Genomic DNA, 12,058 nt, shown 5'->3' with positions numbered 1-12,058 from the left:
ATTTTGATCCTTATTTACACTTTTAGTTTTTCACACCAGAGAAATGATTTGGTATTTACACCTGTGTGTCCTGTTTATTTCACTTAAGAATATGGCCTCAATGTGCATCCACTGAGCCATAAATATCTCTAGTTTCTCATTCTTTATGGTTGAGTAGTACTCCATTTTTTTAAAAAACCACATCTTTATCCAGTCTCCAGTTGATGGGCATTTGGGCTGTTTCCACTGCTGCTATAAACATGGGTGCACATATATCGCTGTGATATGATTCTTTTAATTCTTTTGGGAAGATACCCAGCAGGGGAATAGCTGGGTCAAATGGGACTTCCAATCCTAGCTGTTTGAGATATCTCCATATTGATTTCCACAGTGGTTGCACCAGTGTGCACTCTCAACAATGAAGAAGGGTTCCTTTCTTCCCACAGCCCCGCCAGCATTTGTTGTTGGTTGATTTCATGATAACAGCCATTCTTTCTGGAGTGAGGTGGAATTTCAGCATTGTTTTCATCTGCATCTCTTGAATGGCCAGTGATGTTGAACATTTTTTCATATGTTTATTTGCTACTTTTACTTCTTTGAGAAATGTCTGTTCATTTCAGATGCCCATTTTTGAATTTGGTTTTATATTTGAGGGGTCTGATTTTTTAAGTTCTTTATATATTCTAGATAGTAGACCTTTGTCTGAGGAACAGCTGGTAAAAATTTTTTCCCACATTGTAGGTTGTCTCTTAGCTCTTTTGATGGTTTCTCTTGCAGTGCAGAAGCTTTTTAATAAGATGAGATCCCAGTTGTTGATTCTTTGTGCTAGTTCCCGTACTACTGAGGATTTGTTCATAAAGTCCTTTCCTATGCCAAGGTCTTCAAGAGTTCTACCTAACTTGCCTTCCAGCAAGTTTAGTGTTTCTGTTTTAATATTTAGATCTTTAATCTATTTCAATTTTAGTTTAGTGCATGGTGACAGATAGGGGTCTAGTTTTAATTTGGGGCAAGTTGAAATTCAGTTTTTCCAACACCATTTATTAAAGAGGCTATCTTTCCTCCTGTGAGGATGGTTGGCTCCTTTGTCAAAGATCAGGTGGCTGAGTGTGTCTCGAGTTGTTTCTCTATCTTCTAATCTATTCCACTGATTCTCAGGTCTGTTTCTTTGCCAGTACCATGCTAGTTTTTATCACAGTGGCTTTGTAGTACAGTTTCAGGTTGGGGATTGTGATACCCCCTGCCATGTCTCTGTTGCCTAGAATTGCTTTTGCTATTCTAGGTCTCCTCTGGTTCCAGATGAACTTTTGGATTGTTTTCTCTAGTTCTGTGAAATATGCTGTTGGGATTTCAATCGGGATTGCATTGAATTTCTATGGCAGTTTTGGAAGTATGGCCATTTTCGCTATATTGGTTCTTCCTACCCAGGAGCAAGGGATGTCTTTCCATTTTCTTGTATCCTCTTTGATGTCTTTTTTCAGAGTGCTGTAGTTCTCAGTGTAGAGGTCTTTTGCTTCCTTTGCTATATTGATTCCTACATATGTCATTTTTTTGGATGCTATTGTGAAAGGGATTGTTTCCCTAATTTCTCTCTCAGTGAGCCTGTTATTTGTGTTAAACTTGCTGGAAGGCTATTGTTTCTTGAGTGTTGACCTTGTATCCAGCTACTCTACTGAATCTGTCAAGTCTAGAAGTCTTTTGGCAGAGTTTTTTGGGTCTTCTATGTAGAGTATCACATCTCTACTTGGTTATTTGCTTGTTTCAATTTGTTACTGAATTGTAGGAGTTCTTTATCCCACTATTAATTTCTTAACCAGTTACATGATTTGCAAATATTTTCCTCCACTCTGTAGATTGCCTTTCCACTCTTTCATTGGTTCTGTTGATGTGTGGACATTTTAAAGTTTTGTGTATTCTCATTTGTCTATTTTTGCTTTTGTTACTTGTGTTGTTTGGGTTATATCCAAGTAACCATTGCCAGATCCAATGACATCAATGCTTTTCCCTGTTTTCTTCTAGGAGTTTTATAAGTTTGGAGTCTTATATTTGGGGCTTCAGTCTGTTTCAAGTTAGTTTTACATGTGGTACAACGGAAGGGCCCTTTTGAGTGGAGACAGTCTCCTGGCACCTGTGGCACTGTCTCCCCATGGAGCCACATGCCTGTTCTGGATGAGGTATCTGGTCATCAGAGCCCTTGGCCTCATGCAGACCCTGGTCTGCACTTTTGTGCAGTGCAGGACATAGTGCCAAGGCACAGATGCACATTTTCCATTCAGCTGGACAGGGAAACTTGGGATGAGACAAGAACATGGCTGCAGTGCTGAAGAGTTTGGATTGTTTCACAAGCAAGAGAGTCAGAAAGTTGTTTCACATGAGATGAAGACATGCTCAGAGAGCCTTCAGCTGGATAGAGACTGGCAGTCCTTCCAAGAGTGCTCCCTCTGCCCTGAACAATGGCTGCCTTGATTACTTGATCAGCTATCCCTAACCAGGGACAAGTCTGCTCCATGTGAATTAAGGGGGTTGGCACATGTCCCAAACTTTCATTTCTCCAATAAGGCGAGACCATAGCTCCTCACTCAAGCCCTTCTGGTGTTGCCACTTGGGAAGCTGGAGGGACTCATCATCTTCATTGTGTGTTGCTAATACCCTCTGGGCTGGGAGTGTATGACCAATGTGGAAAGAATGCCAGCCAAACTGCTAATTGTGAACACATCTCGCCATTGCCTGTTTAGTGGTCCATGGATCCAAATGGAATGGGGAGTAAATCCAGGGCAATGCCAATATAAGAGATGCTGAATCTCAGGAGAGTATCCTGGCTTAATGAAGTCCTGAGACTTTAATTAACCTGAGTTAATCAGGAAGGAAAAGAAACACATGGTCCTTGTGGACACACTGTTCTCTGGTCTGGACAAGCCCAAGCAGCAAGAGCTGGCCCTGGGGCTCTTCTGCATTCTCCACTCTCAGCAATAGCGCAGAGCTCCTGGGCCTGAGCCCCTGGGACTTCCATTGACAGGAGCCTGGCTTGTCTGCACCCATGGCTTTTCTCTTTCCTCAGGGTGAATTTAATCATGTTGAAGTCTCAGATAAGGGATAGTTCTTCTGGCAGACTGGCCTCAACTCCCATATCAGGCTACCTGCCTGTCGTCATTGCTTTTCCTAGGAAATTATACCTACACCATCACCCTTCAGCACTGGAGAAATGATCTGTGTATGTGTTCATATCACCCACCACAGGGAACTGCCCGGTCCCTGGGTTATGTAGGTTTTCCTTCTTTGAAATTAAAAAATCTCTATATCCTGTCCGCAACTCTTCAAATTTCCTTAGCTATTAATGCTCAAGAATCTCCAGTGCAGTGTTGTGAAAGTTACCTTGAAACCAGGATTTTCTCTATTCTAGCCAGGGGATTGGATGGCATTTTTGAAAAGCCCTGGTGGGCTTATTCCAGTCTGACTTCAGATTTGTGCTCAAACAGTTGGTGCACGTAGGCAAGGAGCAGCTTGCTCTGCCGTCAGTCAGCAGAAGGGGGAAGTGATGCGGCTGAAACTACCTGGGCTTCGGCTTCTGTGGGAGTAATAATGGGAGCCCAGGCTCTTTCCTCGAATGGGAAGGGAAGCAAGTGTGGGGGGGGGGGCGTTATAACCATACCTCGAGGATATGTGACAAAACTGTAGGATGGGAGGGGGAATATTTAAATCACAACAAAAACGCCCAAACAGGTCAAGTCTACATAACATGCCCCCCCAAAACCCCAAAACAAAAACCCCCCGAAAAATGAAGGAATTGAACCCATGGGGTTAGCACTGTGGCTCAGGAGTGACCTCATTCCTGTGTTCAGCGATGAGCAGTAGAAGCGGGAATGCTGCTTTCCTAATTGTTCACTTCCGAGGCAGTGATTTCAGTCATCTGCAGAGTCCTTTGTGTCTCAATGAGATTGCAGTTTATATTAGAGACCGAAAAGTTTCCCCTTCAAAGAAATTCATACCTAAGAAAAGAGCTGCTTTCAATTCCCCTTACCCCCCTCTCTCGCTGCTCTTAATGTCTTTTATTTTTCTTGTATCTTTTGAAGATCTCACCTTTTTTCAGAACAGTAGGGAACGAGGTTGCACCAGCAGCTCCATCCTGCACATGTCTGGGGGAAGATTTCCAATTAGATGATAAAGAAGGGATTTCTCTCAAATGACGGTGGTCTCCATGGAGAGAAATGACAGGGCTTTCTTTGCCTAACTGCTGAGTTTAGTTGGTTAAGAATCCTGTTCGCCAGAATCCTGCTGACGAGGATGTGTCCAGCAACAGTGGAGGAGTGGAGGAGTGGAGGAGTTACACCTGGTGATTTTCGTTCCTACGCTTTCTCTTTTGTTATCAAAAAACAAGTCAGTCTGTTACAGCTTTCTTCGTTTGTGCTGAGGTGATGAGGGTGCTCATACAATTCTGTTTGTGGGATGCTGTTAGACTTTCAGAGCAAGTGAGACATCGAGTCTTCTTCTGGTGGATTCCTCCTGCTCCCCCGCTGTGAAGATGGCTCTTCCACACCGCTTGTGGGCATGGGTCCCAGCACTTTGCCTGGTTAACGAGGCAGTAGGAGCGGTGATAGGCCTTGCCCCAACTGTTTTACCACTTCCCTGTCACACACTGAAGCAGATGGTCAGCCTGGTTCTTTAAGGTTCTTTGTTTCAATCTGCTGGTTAGGGGACTTGAAAACTTTCCCTTGTTTAGTTTGGGAAAGAATGATTGTATTAGAAATACAATTGATGTGCAAAAATTCAGCTTTATTCCAGAACTAGAAATGGTCACATCTGATGGCTGATACCTGAGCAGATTCTGATGGGGAAAATCATATGTCTTTGTATTTATTTACTCAGTCACTGTCAAAAACACCCATGGTGGGGCCAGGGATGTGGCATCGCACCTGACTCGCAAGCACCACGTCCTGAGTTTGATCCCTGGTACCAGAAAACAAAACAAAAACAAACATGGTTTCTACTCCTCCCCCCACACTCTCTGTCACCCACTTTGGCACATACATTACTTCCTTGCAAAGATAATTTACATTAATCCACCCTAAGAAGAATGTGTTATAGCTTTGCTACTTATCCATTTTGTAGATAAAAACACTTCTTCCATACAAATCCCCAACAACAACATTTGAGTTTAAATATAATCATCTTTTTCTTTTCTCTGAGGATTAGGAGATGATTTATGAATATCCCTTCTAATTTAGAGCCTTTTGTTTTATTTTTAGGTGAGGTATATTACTTCTTTGCATTTTCTATTTTGCTTTTAAAATGACTGTCTAAATAATTTTCTGTGCTTCCAGTTCAGTTATATAACACAACCAATTAAGCTGTGATGGATATACTGATGAATTATTAAATTCTTCAGGTTCATTTGCAGTCCATTTAATGCTCATATTGGCAGTGATTAGCACAGTAATATTTCACATCTAACAATTTGCCACCTCAATTTTCTTCTGTTGAAATGTAAATATCGATTCCTATAATGGCAGAAGTGGGATACAAATGTAAAAAATGTTCAAATTTCATTCTAGTGATGTAAATATGCAGATAACAGTTCATTCCTATGAAGTCCAATATAACTACATGTATAAATAGAAAAATTAACTTAAAAATGAGAGTTGAACCTAGAATTAGTCTTAGTGTATACATAGTATTTGGTAATAAAACTTAAAGTAAAAATTTAAGTAGCAGAATAGTATTTTAAAGTAAATAATTTATGTTTAGGTGTAATAAATACCTTAGAGAATCCAATATAGCCACTCAGTGTATATATGTATGTATGTATGTATGTATGTATGTTTTTATTTATTTATTTTCCGGTACTGGGGATTGAATTCAGGACCTTGCACTGGCGAGGCAGGTGCAGCGCCATGGAGCTAAATCCCCGGCAACTCATTTTAAATATTGAAAACTGAAAGCTCTTTAGTTTTAGTCCGCCTTGAAAGATATTTTGGAGGTTGGATAAGTTCTATACTTTCATTGGTGGTTTGCTTCTTTCAAGCACTAAACTTGATACACATCTCCATGAATAAAGCGTCACTGCTTTAACTCCCTTTAATGGAGAAATTTCATCATCACCAACACCACCACTTCTGTCATCTCCGGAATGCCTAATTTTGGTGGCCCATGGTCCATGTGTTTGACCCTGTTGTCTGTGGGATGTATAAATATAGTTAAACATGTTTTACCGGTTTTATGTATGCATGATCCGAATCCATAGGGCCAGTCATTCCATTGTGATTTTAAGTATGGAAAGACCAGAAATAAGACCTTGACTTCTAAGCAAGGCTGATTGAACTGGTGTAGAGCTAGTGATTAGTCTCTGTCCTATTCTTGTGGTCTAACTTGAGGTTAGGCAATATCCCAAGGCCTTTTTCAGAGCACCACCACTTCTTTGTCCCTTAGACTGTAGATAAGAGGGTTCATCATAGGGGTAAGGATGGGACCGAGCATGAAGAGGACCTGATCCAGTACGGGTCTGTGGTAGGAAGTAGGCCTCATGTAGACCAGCATGGCTGGACCAAAGTAGAGGCTCACCACTGTCAGGTGGGAGGAGCAGGTAGCCAGGGCTTTGTTCCTACCCTCAGTGGAACTTACTCGGTGGACAGAAAGGAAGATGAGAGCATAAGAGGCCAGTATGAAGGACAGTGGAATGAGGAGTACCACAATGCTTGTCACTACAACAGCCTTCTCATAGGCAGAGAGGTCTTCACAGGCCAGCTTTAGGATGGCCATAACCTCACAGAGGAAGTGGGAAATCTCTCTGGAGCCACAGGTGGGGAAGTGCATGGCATGGGCTGTGTGTTCGAGGGAGGTAAGGGCACCTCCAGCCCACGAGGTGGCAGCCATCTGCAGGCAGACCCTGGGGCTCATGATGAGGGCGTATCTCAGAGGGTTGCAGATGGCCACATACCAGTACCAGTCATAGGCCATGAGGGTGATGAAGATCCACTCAGCGATTCCTAGAGTCAGAAAGAAGAAGATCTGAGTCCCACAAGCCACCCAGGAGATGTTTCTCTTCCCTGGAAAGAAGTCAGTTGCCATCTCGGGTACAGTGCTAGCGATTACACTCAGGACCATGACGGACAGCTGGCCATGCAGGAAATACACGGGCGTGTGGAGTTGAGAGTCCACCCAGATGAGAAGGATCAGCATGGAGTTCGCAGTGAGAGCCACTCCATAGATCAGGAGGATGGTGGACACCAGGAAGTTGCTATGTTTCAACCCAGGGAAGAGGCCCCGGAGGAGGAAATCTGCATTTGAAGACTCATTCCCTGCATCCATGCCTCTGCCTTATTAGCTGGAACTCGTCAACTCTGAAAAGAAGCGAGAGTTGGAGACTCATGAAAATTTATTGGATTCTCTTTCTCAAAGTGTCCTTTCTTATCCTTCAGCAGCACCAGCAAGCTGTGGACTTTTTGCAAGTGATAGCACTTTAGCTAATTTCATGGCTAAGAAAGAATTGAACCTGAATCAGTGGCTCTTTTTACGAGATGTTTCCGAGTCAGTCCTCACCTGTCCTCTTTACCTGCAGAACAAAGTGCCGCCAGTCAGGCCGGTGAACGCCCATCCTCTGTCCAGTCCTGGCAGCCCAGAGTCCACAACACCCTCCCCTCCCTCCTGTCCCCCTCCCTGCGCGGAGACCCCTCCTCCCCTGTGTCCCTGCGGTTGGCCCCACGCACACATTCACACATTCTATGTGTCATCCAGTATTCCGGGTCTAGGACAGCTAAAGTTGAAAGAAATATACTTTCTGATCTTGGTCTGGAGCAAGTGTTCTACTATAATTTTTATAAAACTAATTTAAATCTCTCAAATTTACTTGATTTGCTAATGTATATTAAATATTTAAAAATTAAAAATAATCCATTTTTATGGATATACTTTTTAATCTCCAGGAGACAAATTATGTTGAATGCCACCGTATAGTGTACCACTGCATAACATGATTCTCCTGTGTACAACTCTCAGGTGTGACTGCAAGTGTCTGTCTACTTGCCTACTCTTGTGTGTATAAAAAGTGAGGAAAAATGCAGAAAAGAACAGCGTAAGTAGACTGAAATCGTTACATGCACGAAAGGCTCTTAGTATTATCCCCACTAATGAGGCGTTCTTAATATTCCTAACTGAGGATTCCTGGAAAGAACAAAGAAAAGACTTATGAAAAATACTCATAAGTTATCAACACTGAGGCACATTTACAAGATTCCTGCCATCTGTGCCCATAAGCAAGTTTGCATGTCTAATCATTCTTCTACCTAAAACACAACTTATTGTGACATTTCCAACAAGTTAGGAGACAGATTAGATGGAGGACATCATTCGAATATGACATCTACCCACTGAAAAAGTTTTCCATTACTGCATAATAATTATGACAAGACTTAATGGCTTAAAACAACGCATATGTGTTCTTTTACAGTTTCTTCCCATCGGGGATCTGAGGAGACCTTAACTTTTTCTCTTCGCCTAAAAATTTTGACAAGACTGTAATTGAGATCCTGGCTGGCGTTACATTTCATGTGAACACTCAGCTGGGTGAGGATCTGCTTCCACACTTAACTATTGTTGGCAGAGGTCAGTTCCATTCTTGTGGACTCTCGGATTGAGAGGCTCAGTTTTTTGTTGACTGTTGTATGGGGGTTTCATTCAGTTTCATTCAGTTTGCTTTCCATCGGGGCAGCTTACTGCATGAAAGCTGCCTTCCTTGGAGAGAAGAGGGAGAGAGGGAGAGAGAGAGGAGAGAAAGGGAGAAAAATTTGGGAGTCACAGTCTTTTTGAATCCTAGTAACAGACGTAGCAAGTGATAAAAATCCAGCCTGTATTTAGGGGAGAGAATTGTAAAGCCCATGAACATGGGCAGACAAAGACCATTGGGGTCATCTTTGAGGTTGCCTGTCACAAATATTCTCTGAATTTGTTATATTTTTATGGTACTTTTGGATTTTAAACTCAGAGAATGCTCTTAAAAATTAATTTGCTTTTATCCCCAGTTATTTGTATATTGCTATTATTTTAGTGATAAAATTTAGAAAACGTTTGCTCAGCAGCAGATCACCAGCCACATTAACAGTGAAGGAACCATATACATGTCTATTATCACAATGATTTTCTTATTTACTTTCAGAGCTTTGCTATTTTCAACCTATTCATATTGGTTCTTTTACTTTAGATCACCTAGGGAAGAAGAAAGATGCTTTAAGTCAGTGTAAAACCATTCAATTTCATGAATAAGGACTGTAAGGAGATGCTTAGAAAGTCATGAATATAACTAATTTTAAGTTTTAAATTACTAGTTAGAGTTGATATGTGGATGTTTGATCATCTAGGACATACACAAAATGTTAATGCATTTCACTGTTACCTATTTATAAGTTTCATTTATTAAAATCTGCTAATTTGAAAGTACTCACCGTTAACCAGATTGTAGCAGGTCTGTTTATTGGCACATTACTGACTTGATAGCCATCCTCTCTGGAATGCTAGACAAATGAATTGTTTCAATTAGGCTACAAAATGTTGTTACTAAGAAAGCAAAATTAGAAAAATCAGCAATGGCAATTCATTCTGTTATGGATTTGCTACTCGATTCAAACCCGAGTCATTACACATCCTGGCCTTGGTCCCCACCCACTGTGCAGCTTTCTTCTTTTGGGTTTGCAGCCTTGTACAGGATCAGGACGTGTAGACTTAGACTCTTGTGTCCCAAGGCTTGCAGCCGGAATAAAATCGTAAGCAGGTCCCCCCCAGCACCAGTGTGCTCACTCTACATCTGCTGGCAAGTTTACATGTGCTTGAACTCTTTGGATGGTGATGTGACAGAAGAGTCACCTAGGCCTGTCCTATGGGCAGCAGAGCCTTGTGGGTGGACAAGCCTGTGCCTTCTTGTCCTGCCATCCTTTGCTTGACCAGACCCCACGAGTGGCAGATCTGTGGGAGGACCGTCTTTAGTGCACCGTCTCTGTGGGAGGCCCGGGCTCCTGGACGAAGGACACCAGGAGTCACGGTGGGGGCTTCTGACAGTGGGGGCTCCGGCCTCAGCACTGACTGGGGGCAGAGTGTGGGTTTCTCAGCACCCCCTCCACATGCAACAGAGTCGCAGCTCTCCCTTCACCCTGGCTCTGTGCTCTGTTCTCCCTCAGCCCCACAGGTACTGAGCCCTGGCCCATGTGCCACGAGAGCCCCACATTAACCTTCAGACGGCACCTCACTCATCCATGACTTTCTCTCATTTACACTTTGCTCTTCTCTTCCGCACTCCTTTCCTGCTTTTCCTTCCCAGTTAGCACTGTGTACATCTGTGCTTTCTAATTCCATAGGGGACCCCTCCCCAGTTACCCTACGTGCAGCCTATATCCTTTTCCACCTTGCCTTTAACAGGGAATAAACCCTAATTTTTCTGATGCTTGGCAGAAGGAAAGGAAACTATGTTTGGACAGAAAATGTCAGTGGTGTACAAGGAAATGGGTCTCCTTATTTCCTGATGAGCAACTGACTAACCAGTTACGATGGATGGAACATTGTTTCATTTCCAGATTATTACTTGGTTAGAGAGACCCATAATTCTAGGAGGTTTTATTATTTTTTTAAGGCAAAAATTTAGAATTTATAACTTTTTTTAGAATTTATAACTTTTGGGAAATTTCTTAATGTATTTCATTCAACAATTTCATCAATAAAGTAGGAAGACACGAAGGTGGTCATGTCGGCAGGCAACTTATGAGCTAGAACGGCAGCTCGAACAACCTGTCCTGTGACTTTGGCTCCTTGGTAAAATTTTTCTCTCTCTCTTTTAAGTCTTTTTCATTTTAGTCAAAGAAATAGGTTTCTGACTTCACTGAGATAAAACTGCTAATGATGGGCCGGGGATGGAGCTCAGTGGTTCCACAGCCTTTCTCACAAGCGCAAGGTGCTGAGTTTGATCCCCGGTACCAAAAGAAAAAAACAAACACAAAAAACCCTGCAATGACGTGTTACCCTCTATCAAAGTAAATTTTATATTGTAAAGGAGAGCAATCTTACCTCTCATCTTACCTCGGCTTTCTAGTTTATTTTACAGCTATGTAGCTTGAACAGCTATGTATTTTTTACTCTTGTCCATTTTCTTAGAGATAATTACCTGAGCGGACACAAGTGACAGTTTCTCGTTGCCTTCTATACAAGAAAATCCAGAAATTGTTAGCCAGGTGGGTTTTTTATGTGCTCAGGACCCTCTCTCTGGTTCTAGATTTCAATCTGTTGTTTTCTCTGTGTGTGGTTGTCTTCAGTGACAGGAACCTCCACCTGACAGTTCTGTGGTGTCTCCCCAAGGGGTGATGGGACGCAAACGCAGATGAGGTCCCCGACGGGCACTTGGTTATTCTGGGGTCTGCTCTGGCTCCGTGCTGAACTGGGTGCCCATGGGAACCATGGCTTAGCCATCGAGATTCATGTGGCTCTGCCTGAGGGTGAAACAAAACTATATTTTTCTGAAATTTAGATTTTATAAACATTCTTTAACTTACATTCTGTCACGTAATCTCTATAGCACAATGTCAGGTGGAGAATAGGAGTTACTGTCTCCACACCACAGGCACTTAGAACGATACTGGAAGATCACACAGCTACTCAGATTCTGGGCTGTAGGCCACGGGCTCGCCCCATTCCCAGTGACCTGGCTTTACCTCCAAGGAGTGCTGCTGGCTTTGTGGTACTTCCAAAACAATCAGTAGCAAAGGAAAACTCCCATCTGTCTTCCCTGTCTTCTACTCCCCTCTTTTCATCTCAGGTGCAGCTTAGGTTGGAAAATATTGCTTCTTAAGAAATGGTTCATTTGGTTGTCCTTATTCTCCTTGTTGGATGGGCTCTGTGTGTGTGTGTGTGTTTGTGTGTGTGTGCACACAAGTGTAACATTAGTTACATATAGCTTATTTTGTAAATATTTTCACTCAGATATGTAGTTAGATAACGATGATATCCAGAGAATGTACTCAAGAAATTGATTGTGGTCCTGAAATGTCAACGGCAAGGTAGGCAGACATTATAATTACCGTCAAATGCAAGATGATTTTGCTGGCATGAATGA

At 42.5% G+C, this 12,058-nt stretch overlaps 1 protein-coding gene across 1 annotated transcript; it reads right to left on the bottom strand.

The window, feature by feature from the left end:
• Positions 1–6,311: 6,311 nt before the first annotated feature.
• Positions 6,312–7,331, bottom strand: LOC110348495 (olfactory receptor 2T11-like). The gene has a single exon (XM_087181028.1). The coding sequence runs from the start codon at positions 7,276–7,278 to the stop codon at positions 6,370–6,372; it is 909 nt and encodes a 302-aa protein (XP_087037154.1). The 5' UTR covers positions 7,279–7,331; the 3' UTR covers positions 6,312–6,369.
• Between the last annotated feature and the right edge of the window lie 4,727 nt (positions 7,332–12,058).

This window comes from Heterocephalus glaber, unplaced genomic scaffold, assembly GCF_053883595.1.
Source record: "Heterocephalus glaber isolate CG9 unplaced genomic scaffold, H.glaber_assembly_v1.0 deba00001466, whole genome shotgun sequence".
Taxonomy (NCBI): domain Eukaryota; kingdom Metazoa; phylum Chordata; class Mammalia; order Rodentia; family Bathyergidae; genus Heterocephalus; species Heterocephalus glaber.
The sequence above is the reverse complement of the archived record's forward strand: the minus strand, read 5'-3'. Positions and strand labels throughout refer to the sequence as shown.

Bases quoted from the DNA above. Each gene is read 5' to 3' on its own strand.
- LOC110348495 (XM_087181028.1), bottom strand. From the start codon at position 7,278: ATGGATGCAGGGAATGAGTCTTCAAATGCAGATTTCCTCCTCCGGGGC.